Raw genomic sequence first — 19,942 nt, forward strand, 5'->3', positions numbered from 1 at the left:
TGCCGTTCCCTGGGACCGCCCTTCGCCCCGGCACACCAGCGGGCCCCGGGCCTTCCGGGCCCGGCTCACAGGAGCCACGGGGCGCTGGTACCCCCGAGGGGCGCTCGGGCTTGCGGGAAGAGGGGCTCGTTATCTCGGAGGAAACTAACGCCTCAGCCCCAGCCCCAGACTGGGGAGCCCAGCCTGGCCGGCGGTAACGGCCGCTGTGCCATGTCGGGCGAGGGGCGGCTGGGCCACGGCAATGGCGGTGGCGGTGGCGGCGACAGTGCTGATGGCGGCGGTGCGGGGCAGGCCGGGCCGGCGGCCTCTCCGCCACATCCTGCCCTCGGCGGCTCGGCGCGGCCTCGGCGCTCCTCTCGGAGGCCCCCTCCCCGCCTCTCCCGGCCCTTCTCCGGCCCCGGGGCTCAGCTCCAGTCAGCGCCCAGCAGCCAGGCGCCGCGTTGTAGCCCCGCCTTTCCCATTGATGGCGGCAGCCGCCGGGCCGCCTCCCTCCGGCCCGCTCCCCCCAGCGGGGAGGCGCCACGGCGCGGAGTGACAGCGGCGGCTGCGGCGCACCGGGCGGGCGGGCGAGCGGGCGGCGGTGCGTGGGCCGGCCGGCCGCCCTCCTCCGCGGCCGCTCCTCGGCGAGGAGCCGGGCCCTCCGCGGCCCCCTGCCCCGGCCCGGACAGCGGAGTCGCCGCCGCTATGAAGCCGTGCGAGGAGGAGGAGGAGGAGATGGGGGCGGTGGCCGGCGGCGGGGACCCCTGGAAGGAGTGCGCGGAGGCGGCGGTGCAGCTGGCGCTCCGCGCCGGACAGGTGAGAGGATCGCTCCCCGCCCGCGCCGCGGAGCGCTGCCCGGCGGCGGGACAGGGGCGCGGAGAGGCTGGGGGTGCGGAGCAGGCTGCCCTGCGGCTGGAGCATCCTTCTCCCAGGCGGCCGTACCGGCTGCGCTTCGAAATGAAAGAAAGAATTGTGCTAGAGGCGGGCGGTTTGAGGAAGCGCCGTGTGGGCATTAGGCTGGTGGGGCAGAGCTGGCGGGTAGGTGGCAAGCAGGCCAGGCCCCCGCTGCCGGAGACCCCGGCCGTCCCCTTCGGCCACCCCCTTCGGCCGCCCCCTTCGGCCGCGGGGGTCACGTCCAGCTAAGGACGAGGAGCCCCTTCAAGTGAAGGCTGGTTTATTTTGTAACTGGAAGTATTCTGATTTCACTTCAATAATACGGTGGAAAGAACTGTCAGCGTGAAGGTGGTTTTAGTAACTTTTTCAAATGTACACCGAGCGTTTATTCTATTACTGTCACGTTTTGAAGTGTGTGGTGATGTTAAGGTTGAATTTGTGTATAACTGAAGCTTTACGCTGTGGTGCCTTTATCCAGAATGTTGTGTATGTGCACGTTCCAGGACCAGCATTTAGTTTTGAGCAGCTCGTGCAGAGAAAAAATGCCCGTGTCAGGGAGGCTTTTTCTTCTTCTTTTACATACCGGTGTCTTCAGAGTAACTGAATTTCACTTGCTGGGGATAAATCGGCAGTGGCCTTGCAAAGATCTCCGTTAGCTTAGTTAAGATCCGTGTTTTGACACAGCAGAAGGTTGGTCATCTCAGGAGACATCCTGGCCGCACTGTGCGCAGCAGCAAAAATTGCACCAACTCTACCAGAGCCAAGAAATGGGATCAGCAGATTGTTCAGATGAGAAACTGAGTAAAACACAAACCTCAGCAACATGTATTTCTCTTCTGCTTCCATCTGCTCTATTTTGAAACTCACGTTGTATCTGTACACTATGATTTAAGAGCCTCCCTTTTCTATCTTGAGTTTAGGACCTGTAACTTTTCCTTAATGTGTGTTATTAAATGTATTTTCTCCTTAGTAGAAAGACACACACAAAGATGGAACAGAATGCCAGAGGAGAGGAGACTTGTTTTAGTAATACAAGGGAATAAGTGGATAATCCAAATTGGGATGACAGGTCATGCTCTCACAGGCTCTCCAAACAGCAGTTTCTCCAGCATACTCATTCTGCCAGCCATTTCACAGGAGAAACTCATGACTTGCTCACAGCCATAACCATCTCCAGACATTTAAATTGCCTAGAAGACCACAGCTGAGTACCTCTTCCTGGAAGATATAAACATGCCAGAAAATTCATCCTGGTATCTTTTTAGCTCACAATTTGCCATCGCTACAATGCAACTGGCAGGAAATGCCCAATTCATCGGCAGCCCAAATTTAAACCAGTCAAAGATATTGTTTAAGTAGGACTTTGGAACTGTGTCTTTATTAACTTTGTAACGTTAAGGTATGTTTTTAGTTCCAAAACCCATCAGAGATTCTTGTGGAGGAAAAGGTGCAAATAGGGCTGTATCTTTTATTTAAGTGTCAATCCACTTCTAGCTGTCCCCAAAAGAGTCTAGAGACAAGAACACAAAATGCAGTGTGATATAGGTTTGGTAGGACTGGATTTTTGTTGAAAATTGACTGATCAAATGGGTCACCAAAAATAGTCGATTCCGCTGGTCATGTTCATCTTGTTCTTCTGCTTCTCTTCCCACCCCTCAGAGCTCTCCACTTTTGCCTCCATTGCTAGAAGTCTGCTTGCACTCTTTCTCCCCAGATCTGCCTCCTGTTTCCATGCCTGCTTGAAATGTCACCACTTTAGCCTTGCTTTTAAGGCCCTCCATTTTTCAGGACCATGGCAGGTTAGGAAGGCTTGGAATCATTAGAAAGTTTCTAAAAGAGACTTGGTGCAGGGGCCAACCTAAAGAAAGGCATGCAGGTCAAGATTTTGAATTTTTAGGGAAATGTAGACGGTAATACAATTTCCTGGTGTCCCCTTTTGTCCCCAAACGTGACTGTTTGGTTTACATTTCATGAGTTGGAGTAAAATGTATCTTCGTTCCAATGGATCGACATCTATGCTTTGGTATAGTTTCTTCTAAACTTCAAAGGCCATTAAAGAAGTGATTGCTTGAATATTTGTCAAAAGTTGTGTTGCTGGAATAACTTCTATTCCCAGGTTAAAACTGTGACATTCTCGCCCATCCTCTTACTTAGTTTCATTATTTTTATGAATGATCACAGACTCTCATTTAATACGTATGGCTTTTTCATAATGAGAGTGGCCATGGTTTTGTAACCTTGGTAATTGACCTGCATGAAAATGATGCAAAACCTGCTCTGTGAGGCCACATGTAATTGCACTTTTTGAAACCATTCTTCTGCAAGGTCTTCTATGAGTATGCTCTGCTTGCTGTATTCATGAGACTGTGCTTGTTGGTTTAGTATGACTTTTTGCTTAAAAAAAAACAGCATCCTTGATGCTGTTGAGAGCACTGAGTAATATTTGCAGAGTTCTCTGAGATTACAGTCAGAGAAACTTCACCAAAATGAGTGATGTACATATGGGTGAAAAAAAGGGTAAGAAACTCAGACTGGAAGCCATCACATTCAGTCCACACTAAGTACTTTTTGACTCTTTTTTTCAGAGGATATTTTTGTGAGGCATAAGAGACCTCACAGAATCCCACTGAAAAAAAAGGCATATCCGCTGATTCTAAAAAGCCAAAGTCTTTTTCCCCCATATTTGCACCCAAGGGATATTGTTAGGCTGTTGTCTATGGAACACAGACAGTTTTTTTTAACAAACTGGATTGATATTTCCTAAATTGTTTGCAGATAGTTATCCTTTTTATCTAGATGTTTAATTATGTGTTTGGGCAAATATTTCAGGACAATGTTGCAGGCAAGTAAAACCAACTTGGAATTCCCAGGATAAGGTGAGATAAAATACTTACCACAAGGACCTCACTGGAGGTGGCTGTCCTGGCAGGTACTGGGGGAGAAGGCGTCTTTTCCCTCTGTCCTCTTCATTCTCCTTTGTGTGAATTAGTTTCACAAAGGTGTTAGGAAAGGAGAAGTCCAGGACCATGACTGCACTGTGCCCTGCTCCGTGGGAAATGAAGAAGGGAGAAGGACAACTTCGCTCTTGCTCTGTGATGTGGTCTTCGTGCATGTACTGCTTGATGTAAATGCCCATCACTTTGCATAACACCCCCCCCACCAAATGCTCCCAGACAGGGTATTAGGATAAGATCTAGGCAATTCTTTGTTAGAGGGAAGGCAGCATGGGATAAGTGTTAAGTGGCTCTGCTGTAAATAACCACACTCCCAAAAACCAGCTGCTTAGAAATTGTTGTAAAATTTCCAGTCTAGATACAACCTATAATAGAGTATAAAAGACATTTACAGACAAAATACAGCATCTTGGTTGCCAGTTTTGTTGTACAATAGTGATAAGGAACAATCAGCAGTTTTCATTTCATCAACCTGTAGTTCTTCACCTGTAGATCTTTCACTTACCTATTGTCTGTTAGAAAGAGAGAAGCTTTTCTGGAGCTTCACGCCCAGCTGGGAAGACCAGGCAATTGCAGTAGGTGTCTTCAAACCTTGTTGTAAGGCTTCTGCAAGGAAAGGAGCTGAGTGATGTTGTTGGAGTAGTCTGAGGCCCCGGGCTGTAATACTCTGTAGGTAGATGATTTTTAGGGATTATTCAACATAAGCTGAATTCTGGACTACTCTGAGCTATTTGATGAATTTGTGAAGAATAAAGCTGTTTCCCCAATGATGCAGGGAATGTGGTCTTTGTGGGGGACACTAGCTTGGATTGCATACCTATACAAGCTGATGCAAATGCATATGAGTCCCTTTTGTCAGACCCTTCCTAGAATGCAGAGAATTATCAGGGATGAATCCATCCCATGGCACCACCACAGGTGAGCTGATGCAGATGGTGCCCATATGTAGCTGATGACCTCAGCATAGCATTGTGACTTCCCTTCTTCTGCTCTTCCCTTGACACATCAGTTACACAAGAGGCAGGGAGAAGCAGCACATCGTAGGACTGGGTAATGTGTGTCACAGCCCCTCAGCACAGGTCTGCAGAGGAAGAGAGAGGTGAGAAGGCCATCAGACACTGCTTCTGATCAGTCACACCCTTGCATAAGTCGCACCTCCAAAGTAACTGGAGCTTCAGGCTGGCACGTGCAGATCAACAGAGAAACAGAGTTAAAAATGGTCAGGAGCAATTGGAGAAAGGGTCAGAAATGAAAAATAATAAATTCAGTGCTGAGAGGTGCAAAGGATTGTGTTAAAAAGGGAGAGATCAAGTGCTGGATCACAGGGTGAAGAGCAACTGACTGCAGAGAACAACCACAGCAGAGAGCTTGCACCTCTCTTGTTTTTGCAGCAAGGCTCAGGTGTGATCTCACTCCCTCGTTGAGCACATACTGATTTAAATGGCTACAAAAATCTCCTTAATCTTATATTAAAACTGAGTAGAAGTCAAAACCATGGCACTGCTAAGAAGTTGTTGAAATCTTCTCTATTAAAAGGAGCATATTCCTCATCTATTTCACTATGCAGAGTTCTGAGCCCTGTTCTAAGCAGGGCATTTACTTGTGTACAGGCAGTATAAAAGTAAAGAACAATTAAATTGTAACAGAGTAGCATTTTTTTAGAATACACAACCAAGATGGCTGTATTGTTTTGAATTTTACTTTGTACTGAAGAGGAGCTCGAGGGCATTCCTAGAGTTGTGCTTTTATGCTCCTACAGCAAAACCTTCAAGAAAACCATGGAGGGCATTGAGGGGAGTAAAAGAAGTAAGTGTAGTTAATATTTTTATATACAATAGTGAAGCTCTGCAAGACGTCAAGCTGAAAAGTTTTAACCTGCCTTCACAAGCTCAGTAAATAGGCATAACTAGTGTTTTGAATACCTTCATTAGACACCTTCTGTACTAAAGCAACAGTTGGCCATATCCATTACTTGGCAGAACAATCAGCACACTCTTCAAACACAGTATTTTCTACTATGAAAACCAAGAGGCGAGACTGAAATTTGGGAGTTGCTGGTTCCCCTTCCCATGCAGCACAACTGTTTTCTTTGGTCATCAAGCATTTCTCAACACTTTAAAACTACTTTGATATTTGGAATAGTAGTGGATAGTGGAAAATTAGTTAAACAATTGAAATATTTGAAAGTTTTGGAAGGGACTTGGAATATTGGTCTTGTTGCTGCCAGTTTTAGTTAATATAATTCTGTACAAATAAGAGGTGTTTAATGTTTGGGAGTTTTTTTTGTTTTCCTAATTTCAAATAGTTTATCGTTTTCACTGGTTATAAAAATAAGTCAGCTCCATTTGCATCCTGCCTTCTTATTTTAATGAAAGAACAGAAAAAAACCAGAAATAAGATGGGAAAACTAGAAGAAAGCTTTTAACTGTTTTCCCATATGTGCATTTGCAGTTGATGTGGTTTAGTTCTGAGTTTATAACAGCTAAATCCTTAAAAAACATGTCAAAGACTTTTCTAGAAGAGTCCAGGGTTAGATCACTGGTTCCATACCTAGGGAAAAGTCTTAAGTTTTTTGTTTTATTAAAGACATAGAAATTCTTTGGGAATTAGTGGGTGGTCAGCTCTTGAAGTTCCAAAAACCCATATACTCGAGATAAAATAAACAAGTGGGGTTTGCCTTATTGCATGTCTTTTAAAGTAAGAGAGCAGTGGGGTATTGACCCTGTAAATTAAAGAAAAGAAAAGAAGCAGAGGGAGTTTCCATGAAAAATTCCTGAGTGTTAAGGCTCTTTCTTATCTTACATGTATTTTTTGTAATTTCCTAATTGGCTACAACTGCCATCATCCTTTTATTCTCTTAGTTGCGTTCCGTTCCTCAGTCCCTTTCTGAACTGTCAAGAGTGGTTCTCACAGAATGATTCAAAATGGTGTGTTTCCAAAGACTACTCATTAGCTCAGAAGGACTTTTTTAAAAAGTCAGAAGAATGAGAACACACTCTGGTAGAATTAGGCTTACAATTGTTTTTTCAGGATTAGGTATAATTTTTCAGTAAATATATTATTTTAGTGTGCACTGGATGAATGGCCAACAACTATGGTCTGTGAACTTCTGTTTCAGATTATTAGGAAAGCTCTAACAGAGGAAAAACAAGTGTCCACAAAGACATCTGCTGCAGATCTTGTAACAGAAACTGATCATTTTGTGGCAAGTTGAATTATTTCTGTTCTGAAAGAGAAATTTCCTTCCCACAGGTGAGTGCCTATGGGATGATTTTTTTTTCCTTTAAGAGCTAAATATCTGACTGGCACTTCAAGGGAATTTTAAAAGTATCTATTTCTCATGTATATTAACCTATTGCTGTTGGACATTTTCACAGGACTCCTTTGTTTAAGAAGTATTACTTCCCTATACGTAGTACTTTATATTTTATTATCTTTATGTTTCTTAAGATATATATTGAATAGTCGTGTTTCCCCTCTAGGGGTATCATGTACAAAGGTTCCATGTGGATCTCCACTGATCAGTCCTCTAGTGTATAAGAATTCTTCCCAGGATATCTATTAAAATATAGTTGAAATTAATGATAGCAAATGTCCTGTCCTACAGACCTTTCTTCTGCTTTCTTTTGCCATGATAGGTAAGCATTTGCCAAATCAGGACAAGTACCGTATTTAATCACATCCACCCTGTGTTGTATGGAGTCCTAAAATGAGTGAGGAGCAGAGTTGTTTATCGTCATCATTTGATGCATGTACATGAAGAGATTATAAATTAGTATATGGGGTGTCAACCCAAGGTTTTAAAAAGAGATCAAATTATTGGCTTCTCTTGAATTATTATGGTCAATTTGAAAAATAACCATTCCTAGCACCTGTGCAGAATAGAGAGAGATTCTATGAGTTGTCTGGGTTTGGTTTGATGCAGAGGGTCTGCATCAAACATTTGACTTCAGTCTACATGGATAAAATGAATCTTCCTGCAGAGCCAGTGCAGAGCCTGTGTATCCTTTAAATGCTGTATGACTTCTTTCTAACTGTGTGCATCTCTGACAGAGATGAGCCTTACACTCCAGCACTGTGCAGAAATCAACAAAGATGAAAATCTGGAGGGCTCAGCTACTAATCTGGTTATCGACAATGCTGCTAGGAAAAAAAAACCCAACACCCCACCATAAGAAGGAACAGAAAAAACATTGTATACTAAATATGGCTTTCTAAATACGTGTTGTGTGTGATCACATCCTGAAGCAGTACTGTGCAGCACAATGTGTGGTTCTTGGCCACCATTCTCAAGAGAGTGCCAGGCTTTACGAGCCTATTATTTGTGTAATATTCCTTCGACTATTGCTGCCTGTGCTCCTTTCTCATCTCCACTCCTGTGTTGTGGGGTTTTTTTGCCTTGAACAGTCTGCCAGAGAACATAAAACATACACATAAAATAAGATTCATCAGAAGTGCTTAATTGAACTCAGAATGGGAACAAAAGTTTTAAGGTCAGTGTAAGACCTAGAAACTGAAGAATCCCTGACTTTATTAACTCTGTACAGTTAGCTTCTGACTTTATAGGCAAATGAAGGAATTGCTATTTCTTCAGTATTTTGCTGATGTTGGTTATTGGGTTTGGTTAGAGTTTGTTCAGACAGTAAATGCATTTATGTTAAACAATTGATTAAACTAGATTTAACTAGACTAGATTAAAACATTTGCAATGAGGAGTCCACAGTAGCAATCAAGGTTTAAATTCAAGTAAAACAAAAACTTCAAAAGATCGTGCACACTTTGTTTAGTCTGTTACTTAATCTTGCTGTTGGAAGCATTCTGCTACTTCTTCTCTCTTGATTCTTATGTTCTCTGAATCAACAAATGTACCTTAAGAGGAACATTAAAAAGTAAAAAAAAATTACAATACATTAAAAATTTAAAAGGGTTCTCATGAGAATCTGTGCCATTTGCACTGTGACAGTGATGAGTCTTGAGATATTGGAAGTGTACCCAGAAGTAAAGAGAAGTATTAGGAAAACACGTGGAAAAGAGAATTCTGTCCCACGTTTCATTCTTCTTCTCTCCACTTGGTTCAGTGATATGTATCATCCTCATTCACACTTCATCCAAGTTTTCATCTCTCACCACCCTTTGGTACTCTGACATCCTTCAAGTGAGTTTTTTCAAAAGGGGATTTTTCCGATAGATCTTTGAATTGTGGATAGGCACAGCCTGAAAGGCTGTATTGTTACACAAGTTGTCATCTTCAGTTTTAATTGTGGCCTTAATCCTGTAGACATTACAACCACGACACAGTCATTATAGAGAATGACATCCAGCACTAGCTTCCTGGCCTTCTGCTCTCAGGCCTCCATACGGGGATAGGTGAGGGGACAGCCCTGGCTTGAACCTCCTGCATTCTACTGGATGACACCCTTGCTGCAGGTTTCAGCACTTACTATGCTACAGGTTTCCCTGCTGTTCCAACAATGAGTTTCAGAGTGGCACCATGGTAAGAACAGATGTATGATGAGAGTTGGCTAAAATCACTGGACTCATTTTCAGTGGGAGAAAACTTTAATCCAGATTTAAGGAGAGCTCATAGGCTGTCAAATTAACTACTGTGATAACATGGCTATACCTCCTGCTTCTCAAGCTGTTCATAAAATTTTGTCTCCAGTATTTCAAGCCAAGTGTTTTGCTTAGTTTGCATATTTTTACAGGACAGGAAACCATAGAACAACACATCTCACGTTGACCTTGAGCAACTGTCACAGTTCCTAGTGTTGTATAACAGCAAGGGGCTTACTTTAAACTGTTAGCCCAAATTTCATTAAATGTGTAGCTAATTTATCCTGCATCCATTTTGGAAAAAATATTCTTGGACATCAAGACTGTATCAATGGCACTGCTGTTCCTCAGCTTCATGTTAGCATTTCTGTATGTGAGGACTGCAGCGTCACATCCCAGTGCAGGAAAAGGTGAGAAACAGACTTACAATACTTGAGAGCAAAACAACTCACACAGAAGTAGTCTTGTCTTTAAAGAGGTTACCATTTCATCTGTCTTGAACTGGCAAGGAAACAGCTACAGTTCAGGCTTTGGCTGTGGGGGTTGGCAGAGGGTTGAAGCAGAAGCATAATTTATGGAGAAGGTGGACAGTCTGAGAATGTGCTCCATCTGCAAGAAGATGAGCTTCCTCTGCAGCCAGTAGCACAGCCAAAGTGTGTGGTTGGGTTTATATGCTAATTACAAGATTTGTAAAAGATTTGTATCATTTGTCAAAATTATACAGCACCATGACAAAATAATGAAATATTTACAGCAAACAGTCTGCAAAATGTTACGTTTGAAAGAATTCCAAACGCTTGTTCTAGTCTTTCTCATTTCTCAGTTCCACACCAAGACTTTTCCTTCAGCTTTAATAGAGATGAAAATCCTAGTAAACATTTCCTTCTTCCCTCTTCATACCAACTAGGGGCCTATAATGCCATCAAAACAGTACTTTTTTTACTCAGGGAAAGCATTTGGAAAGTTCACAAAGTCTCCTCCTGTGTTGTCTGCGGAACATTTTAAGCTCACAATTGCAAGTGCTATGTGGCATCATGCAGCACTTGTTGAGAGCACAAGAAAAAATAGCTGCTACTCTAGCCCTGGGCAAGCAGCTATTTTATTTTATTGGGTTTTTTTTTTTCTCTTTGTGTCATCAAGAGGAGTTTTTTCATCTTCAACTGTTTGGAGGAGATTCTGAATACCACTACCAGCTATTTGAATGAGAAACCAAAAGCAAGATTGAGTGCTAGCAGTCTGATTCTGCACCTTCTGTACATGCAGCACTTAATTCAGATCTTTGAGAGTGACAGCTGCACAGCACTTAAAGAAACAGGCCGTGAGCAGTTCATGGGAGAGCAGGGATAATTAAGGTCAGCAGGAAGTGTACCAGAACTGGATGTTCATTTCCCAGGGAAAAAGGAGGGTATCTACTGAAGGAAAAGGATATCTACTGAAAGAAATTTGGACAGAACAACAGAACAGAAGATGAGCTCAGATTTCAATTTGTGCCTTCTGCATCCAAACAACAAAAAACCAATAACTTGTTGATTTTCTCTAGGTCACGGGAAAAAGAAAGTTTAGCTTTGTAAACCTCATTTCTCGAGTCAGTCTACTGTAAAAAATTCAAGTAGGAGTGAGATTGTGGATTTTCTAAGAGTGTGTTATTTCCTAATGACTGAATTTGGCTGCAGAAGAGAAGCAGCTACAGTTTGCAGTTTATATTACTTACTGCAATAGACAGTCCTAACCCATAAAATGACATTCTGCATTAAAAAACTCCTTCTGAAGTTCCAGGGGTGCCAGTTTAGATCCATTGTTGTATTCATTTTCATGACTTTTTTATATTTTGGGAAACATAAATGGAGTCCCTTTTTACCATGCAAAATAGTGTGCTATGAATTTGAGAACTCTCCTTCAAAGTTTCTATGAAAGCTCCTTATTCCGAGAAGAAAAAGCAGTATGTACGTTTATACATATAGATATAGATATAAAAATTAATTAAAATATACAGATATTAAAAATTAAGTATCTCTTCAAAAAGAGAAAGATGGAATTTGTCTTTTCACGTCACATCTCTAAACCACACTTGTTTTACTCCACACCAAATGCAGGTTTATTGCAGAAGAGTCCACTGCTGCTGGTTCAAAATGTGTCCTCACTGACAGTCCGACCTGGATTATTGATCCTGTTGATGGAACGTGCAACTTTGTGCACAGGTAAGTGGACAGTGAACTGGGAAGTACATAAAAGAGCAAAACGTAGCTTCTCACAAAGCCTCTCTTCTTCTTGAAAATGTTTTACCATGGTAGATTTATTCCATTGTCTTGTAAGTAGGTGTCATGCTGTCCTGGTTTCGGCCCATCAGGGAACAAAGACCACGATTAGCCTCAAGTACCGAAGAGGCTGAGAATTGCTCGAGGGCAGGGAGGGCTTAATTGCTGCTTAAGGTTCAGGACAAAACAGACCAGGCTACTTGGTTTGGGGAAGAAAACAGAAAATAATTTAATGCAGCATCAACTAAAACATACCCACAAAAACCCAAAACATAACCAAAACGAAACAAAACAACACAGAGGAATACGTCAATGAAGAGTCCAACCAGCCTTTTTAAGAACACCTTCCCGCCACACCTCCCCTCTTCCCGGGCTCAGAGCCCTGATCCCGGGGTTTTTACCTTGCCCCCCACCCTGAACGGTTCGGGGGGGCAGGCAGTGGAGGTCTCAGTCAGTCTGCTCCCAATAGCTTCTGCCGTCTGTCCCTCCTCAGGACGGGTGAACTCCACACCAGTCCTCCCTGCGAGTCCGTGGGGTAACTCACACGCATGGCAGCCCTGCACGGGCTGCTCCGACGTGCACCCATTCCAAAGGCTGCAGCTCCTCTCTGCCTCTCGTGTGGGGCTGCTCTACGGCGTGCAGGCTCTCCAACACGGCCTGGGCCATGGCCGTCTCCCCACACAGTCCCTCGCCCGTCCGGGCTCACTCACATGGAGCTGCTGGTGGCTCTCAGTCCTGCCACGGATCTCCACAGGTTGCAGGGGCACAGCTTGCATTCTCGCCACGGCCTGCAGAAGGGTCTCCGGTCTACTGCTCCTCCTTCCTTCCTCCTCTGGCTGAAGGGTCCGCGTGGTCGCCTCCATCTTGTATCCCTCTTACACCTCCCGACCCGCATTCCAAATTCCCGTCCCCTAAATAGTGATCGCAGAGGCGCCAGATTGGCCCAGCCAGGCCGGAGGTGGGTGTGAACCCAGGAGCCGGGGGAGAGTCCGCAAACTCTTTACCGGGTCTTCACTGCAACCCGCTCCCCCTGTTACTAAGCCAAAAGCTGCTCCTTGCTAAACCAGAACACATGCCTTTATCTTTTTGTAGCTCCCTTAGTGTATCTGAGGGAGTGTGTGTTTGTGCTGGGGAGAGCTCTATACTGTTATCTAAAGGTAAGCTAAAGTTTCTGCTGATTGCTTAATGGCCCACAGCTCTTGACTCACAGCTTGTTTATATATAACCGCACATGAACATGCAGAGGCTTGAGCTGAACTGGAGGAACAAGGCTGTGCTATGATGACATTTGGCCTAACGCCTTATGTGGTTGTTACCTATTCCTTGTAGTGGTGACGTTTTCTCCCTTTCAAATACAAGTGCTTCAGTTTTCCTAAGAAGTACAACCTTTGCACATGTGTAAAGTAGAAAAAACAAAGTTGTACATAGATACTGTTTTTAGACTTACAGAATACTGCTCTGCAAAAGTAAATCTAGGGCTCGTTCTCACAGAAGTGCAAAACCTTTAATTCATCATTTAAGTCCTAGAAGTTGTAAATGAATGACTGCTTGTAATACTTCTGCTTAAAATATGTTCTGCCTTGTACTTTGTGATGTAACATAACTGCAGTTTTCATTAAATGAGAACAAAATAACTTGTTGGTGCAATTCCCTAGAATTCAAGGGGAGGTGGAGGGATGTCATGTGCTTTTCTTCAAGTGACATTTTCTCTTACTAGCAATATTTCCTGAGCCTTGCCTTCACAACTCTTTTTAAAACTTGTTTTTAAGAAATGAATTCCTTTCATTGTTTAAAGTGTAATAATTATACTTTAGTCAAAAGGAGCAAATTAAATACATGATGGTGACTGATGAAAGAGAGGGTAGAGGAACTGGTTTCTCCTTACGTTGATGTCAGCAGCAAGGTATCTGTGCAGCTGGATTGCTATCTCTGATGCTTGAACTTGAACAGATTGTGCTCTTTAAAGTGATGACTTGTTATAACAACAGTGATGATTTTATACTGGGTAATTCAATTACACTAAGGCAAAAAGATCACTAAAATATACAACGCGTTTCGTGTAAAAAGCCTGGTATCTTCCTGTGCTTATTTCTTGCCTTCTCCAATAGTAAATTCAGTTTTAACGACACTGACAAAGAGGACAACAAAGGAGAAATAGTACAATGCCAGGAGCATTTTGACACAAGTAAAACCACAGAGCTCCATGTGGGTTTTTTTTGCCTGAGGGAGTTGCATAACGAGTAAGTCAAGAGATTTTTCATTAGTGATGGGTCTTTTCTTATTTTTCACAGATTTCCGACAGTGGCAGTGAGCATTGGATTTGCTGTTAACAAAGAGGTATGAAGTATGTTCTTTAAGATGAGTGTCTGAGATGTGGGTAGAACCCTCAAAATCACATGGGAACTTTCAATAAAATACTTTTAGAAAGAAGCTAGCCACTACTCAGGTTTTTCCACCCTTTTTTAATTCATGTGGTCATACTCTACTAGTCTAAAATGATAGTCCTGCAAAACCTACTTGTGCAAACTGGCAATTGAAAGATAATTCTTACAAATTATTATAAATATTATTATAGGATTTATGTGGGGAAAAAAGAGAGTACTGACGTGGGCAAGGTTTTGTAAGACAAAACCGTGGTGAGTTAAATAATAGTGTTGCCTATTTGTAATTGAAACACATCTCCCAGTGTTCTTATATTAGCATTATTGCTTCTTTCCTACAAGCGGTATCTGTGAAGGCTAACTGCTGCTGTGAGGCAATTCAGAACTGATTTCTGTTAAGACCTCTCTGAACTTATGGGCCTAGTTAATTTAATCTACCTTTATGGTTTTCTTAACATGGAGAATAAGTGTATTTCCCACGAGAGCTTGATTATTGGCGGGGGGGTGGGGGTGTGTTAAGTATCCAGCCTTCATATGTGCCATTTTGAGTCTCCTAGCTATACCCGATCACGCTACTGCCTTTTCTCTGTATGTTGTCAGCTTACAGTTTGATATATACAGAAGAAGGAGCTATTCAAAGGAATGTACCTTTTTCAGACTAATTGCATGATCTCAAATACATGTATAGCTGTAAGTGAAGCCACCAAGAGTTCCATGCAATAACAACATAGTTTTCAGGTGCGCTAGTGCCTGTTACTGGTTTAAACAGCACAATGTTCTGTACTTCTCTAGTTAGACTTTTCAAACATGGAATCTGCAGAGAAACACTTCCATGCTTTTCTGAAGTTTGTTCATTCCCAAAGATCCTTTTAAATACTACATATTATTACCAGACAGCTTTCTCTAATATTTATGTTTTCTAGAACACCATCATGATTTTGATGCTGCATAATTTGGGTTATGTAAACTGAACAAAGCTGAAACAAAAATAAAGAATGATGTTAAATCTCCCTCAGTAAACAAATGGGAAAAGCAGAAAAAAGTATTAAGCTGAAAAGGAGCCAAAGTACACACAGGGGAACTGACCTGAATGTAAGCCTTGAATGGTACTGAAGAAATTCCTGCAAATGTCTTCAGGGAAAGAGTCTATTAATAGTGTCTTCCTCAAAAAAACCCCTTGCCAGATGCAATGTGAATGGTGAATCAAATTCAGAGTACTGTGTCGGCTGTGAAGTGTGTTATGCCTGTAGGCACACATGCTAACTGTAAACTAAAGGATGAGAGCTTCATTAGGGGTTCTTTAACAGCTTGCTTTTGTGTGCGGTATGTTTCAATATGCAAATAGCTAGCAATACTTCATCAACATTTTCATGGAATTATTTTATTGGTAAACCATGTTACAGATCTATCTGTTTGCCTAAGGATAACAGATAACAATAATCACATGTATGTAGTGAAGTTTTCTTTTAATCAATCAAAATGCAGATGAGAACAGACAGAAGCAGACATGTGCCAAAAATGTACATCGTTGTACACAGGAGGTGATAAAAAATTTATCCCAAAACCAGATATCGTGAATTTGAAACACAGTAAATTCAAGCAATTGAACATACAGACTTGTTGTAGTGCCTCAAGCAGACCCTCAAAACTTCCCTGAAATTTGGGAAGTTTAACTATTCACCTGGATTAATTATGAGCTGGATCTCCCTATTTGGAGAGTTGTAATGTCAATGACCCCTAAGATTTTAATCCTTGATTATATAACACCTTTTTTTTCAGTGCTTGAATATCTCATGTTCCACAAAAGCCCGTGCTGGCAGAGACTAAAAACATGTGCTCCCATTTGGGCTGGCTGAGCCACTTTTGAAATGGCCTCACTCCTTTTTGCAGTCAGAGAGTTCTGGTTTCCAGATGGGCAAGGAACAGTTTTGGCACGTGCCACTTTGTCTTCCTTTCTCTGGACATCCAAATCTAGAACAAAGCAAGGAAGTGGACCTTCTGCCCTTGCAAGTGCTTTGAAATTTGCCTTTGTTTTGAGAGACATAATTTGGTGGTGGCCAGTTTCACTAGTGAAGATGGATCTTCTTTAGTCTCACTTCTTTTGATGTTTTAAGTATATAAAATCACAGTTGCTCTTCTTCTGTGAGGACTGTGGCTTCAGTGAAATAAACCAGCCCTGTGGAAGAGAGGGTGTGTTTCCCTATGCCCACCACTGGAAGTCAAGCAGCCTTCACCAATGCATGATGTGTTGGAGGTCTAGGCTGTCACGTTACTTCATGCCTTTTGTTTCTAGGAAATGTGACTGTTGGATAACATTGATCTGCGCTATACATTTATTATTCACATGTAATCATTTGAAATCACAGTCCAGGCAAACACTCTTCTTTGTCAATGCCAAATTTTGTAGAGGCCTGGCATGGGAGTCCAGGCATCAGGATGCACCTAAATGAAGGATCCATCTTCCCTTTGATCTTGAATGGTGTTTCTTCTCATGCTTAGGTTCAGGTCAGGCCTTGTATGTGCTTCTGTGGTCAACAGAATTGTTCTTTTCCTCATAAATCTATCCGTATCACCATTAAATCTCTTCTACCAAGCCTCCTTATTTTTCTGGCCTGTACTAATGTAAGGAGTAGCCTGTAAATTTTCTCCTGTACTCTGAATTCGTGAAACCCCACTGATACTTGATCAGCCAGCTCATTTTCCTAAACAGAGACCTCCCTCTTAGTCTCTTCAACTAATTTCTACCTATAGCCTTTATGAAAACTGAAGAGAGCCACTTATCTGTTAGAAATTCATTTTAGAACTCAGAAGAACAACTTAGTCATGACCTAGCTGTGACTGGTGTGGTATGAATGCTTGGTGCATTTCAGCAATGAGGCGTGCTTTAGATATTCTGTAATTATAACTTGGGCCTGTTATGCAAAATTATCTGAGGCAAATTGCTTTCACCATCCAGAGTTTTCACTGATGGCTAAACAATGAATACCCTGCAGCGTGCCTGGATGGGTGTTACTGTATTTGAATTCGATAATTTAAAAAGTGATTGTTAAATCTGTGTTCCTACAGTTATGCTTTGTGATATCTTGTATCTTTCAATCTAATGACGTACCTGTTGCTCACCAACCGTTTACCGCATTGCTAGAATCCATACTCTACTTCTGCAATACTAAATTCATTGTTAGCCTGTTTAATTAAATGATGTCTCCAGCCTAATTTGAGTTTGAAAACCCCCTTGCTACTTCTGCTAAGAATTTTCAACTTAGGCAATTAGCTGTAATAAGCAGGCAGCCGTTCTCTAGCGGAATGAATGCCTCGCCTTTAACCCACAGTAGAGGTGACAGCTGACACTTGGACACAGCTTAGTTACTAAGTAATGAACGGCTAAACCTTTGAGTTTTGTCATGCCTTTAATGCCTCCAAGTTCAGCTGGCACAACAGAAGCAGAGACACTTGGCATTTGATGAACCATCTGCATCTGCATTGGCATACGCTTGTTATAGACTAGCAGTGTGCAGATCTCACAGGTGGACGACTTCAACACCTTGCAAGTCACTGTGGGTCTTTCCTTTGACTGTACACAAGGCTGACATCCTCATCTGCTGTGGGGCAGAATTGCCCTTGCTGAATGCAATACAGAAATAACACTCATATTAGTATTTCTTAATTAAGATACTGGTTTCATTTGTAATAGGTAAGGGTTCTTCTCAGTCATAAGGTGTCGTCAGTCTCTGAAATGTCAGAATGAGGAGGAGCTATTACTGAATGACTGGTGGTTTAGGTAGAAAGTTTCCTTTGCTCTTACTGTATTCCCAAATAGTTTATTAACAAATTTCATTGAAGTTCCCTATTCATGAAATCCTGTTTTCAAATATAATTAGATTAAAATCATTGCTAATCCCTCGTTTATTTTATTATGCTGGGTCCCCCGTTTATTTTTAGTTGACCGCTAATGTTAGTACATTTGCCAAAAGCTGACCGGTCAATGAAATCAAATGGTGTGTATAAAGAGAAGGAATGTAAGAAGGCATACTTCTTTTTAATCTTTCTGTTCTGGTTTTAAAAATATCTGTTTAGATCAGACTGTTTGGTATGAGAAATCTGGTCTTGCTTGAATTTTTATGCAAAGCTGTCACTTATCCTATGAAAGAGTTAGAGGTATAAAATTTGGGCATGAAAACTGTTTTATTGTGAAAAGTCCATTAGTGTTGTGTTTAAAAACAAATTTCTAGAATCTGCCTGGAAGCTGTTGAATTACTGGAAGCAACTGCCTACATTGCAGATATCTCGAAGGCCTTAATTTTAACAGAAATTGGTCCAAAACGTGACCCTGCGACTTTGAAATTGTTCCTTGGAAACATTGAGAGATTGCTCAAGGCCCAAGCACACGGGTAAGATATTTTACCATATATGTCTCACATTAGTGACCAAAAGTCATTAAAAGCACTCCCTCCCGCCCCCTGAAAGCAAAACCCAGACAAGTATGTGGCATGTTTTGCAATCTTGACACATAGGTTGAAATCAAAGGCCCTTTCTGCTTTCCATTACCATGTGTCCTTCTCGTGGGGTTTAGGGTCCGTGTGATCGGGAGCTCAACCCTGGCCCTGTGCCATTTGGCGTCCGGTGCTGCAGACGCCTATTACCAGTTTGGGTTACAGTGCTGGGACTTGGCAGCAGCCACTGTCATTATTAGAGAGGCAGGTGGCACCGTGATAGACACTTCAGGTGAGTAAAATATCATTGTCTCTGTTGACTTTTGGGTGACCGAGTGGCTATTTTGGGGCAACTTGTGTTAACTCAATACAGTCTTCCTATGGCTCTACCTCATTTCTAGCAGCATCCTGTAGAAATGTCTGTACTCTCCACTAGAGTCTGGCTGATTATTCATGACACAGTGATGGAATTCCAGCCCAGGGTTTCATCACATCAAGATCTTCTGAGTCAAACTCTATTTTGATGACTGAATAATTCCTTTAAAGTATCAGATTTACAGTGAAGAACTAGCCCAGGAGAATGGTAGATGCATTCAGATTCCAAACAGATTTGGGGAGACATCCTCCTGAGAAAGGATGATTCCAGGTTATTATTTTACTCATTTAGACAGTACACATCTCACAGTAATTGTTTACTGGTGACTCCAGATAGGAGTTGCTGAATAAGATTGTCCTTCCCACCCCAAAAAGAGCCACGTATGAAATTGTTTCAGTGTTTCTGAACCTCCTGAATGACAACATGGTTTCTATTTCAGAACACATTGCCTTTTTACATAATGTAAGACAGTTCTCATGAATCCCCTTGTTCTCAGGGGGACCGCTGGATCTGATGTCCTGCCGAGTGATTGCTGCGGGCACCAGAGAGATGGCTGTGTTCACAGCTCAGGAATTACAAACCATTCACTACAGACGGGATGATGAAAACTAAATACTTAGCTATGGAGTCTACTCTCCTAAACTATGTTAACCTTTGCAAGATGGGTGGCTTAAATGGTACGTGATTTCAGCAGGATGCTTTCTGTGGAGATTGTCTGTGTCAAATATTTTTAATAAATTTATTACTATGTGGAAAGGCATAGGGAGATTTTTAAACCTCTAAGAATCTTGTTTCCTTTTGAATATGTATCTCTTTCAGCAGTATCTTTTTTATAAGATAGCATATTTTACTTGTAGTAAATTAGTCTCAAAATGAAGTTATCATTTCATATCTGTGGGGCTGATATTTAGTCTTTTGTAACACGCAGCTAAAAATGGAACTTTATTTTTACAGATGCAGATCTCAGGTAAACGAGCTTTAGGACTGTAGTAAGGACAAGTAGTTGAGAATGTGTGCCTATAATACCCTCGTTCTGTGATGCTTAAGAATGCAATAAAAGTGACGTTATTGTTTCCTAACTGTCATAGCTATATATCCATATATATGTATATCATAGAAT

At 42.1% G+C, this 19,942-nt stretch overlaps 1 protein-coding gene across 1 annotated transcript; it reads left to right on the forward strand.

The window, feature by feature from the left end:
- The first annotated feature begins 684 nt into the window (after window positions 1–684).
- On the forward strand, window positions 685–19,434 carry LOC133627111 (inositol monophosphatase 2-like). Its single transcript, XM_062010305.1, is given in 8 exon segments — window positions 685–795; window positions 6,946–7,079; window positions 11,474–11,578; window positions 13,927–13,972; window positions 14,809–14,861; window positions 18,246–18,404; window positions 18,587–18,738; window positions 19,319–19,434. Coding segments are annotated over 8 exon segments (876 nt in total).
- Window positions 19,435–19,942: the final 508 nt, after the last annotated feature.

Source organism: Colius striatus, chromosome 17, assembly GCF_028858725.1.
Source record: "Colius striatus isolate bColStr4 chromosome 17, bColStr4.1.hap1, whole genome shotgun sequence".
Taxonomy (NCBI): Eukaryota; Metazoa; Chordata; class Aves; order Coliiformes; family Coliidae; genus Colius; species Colius striatus.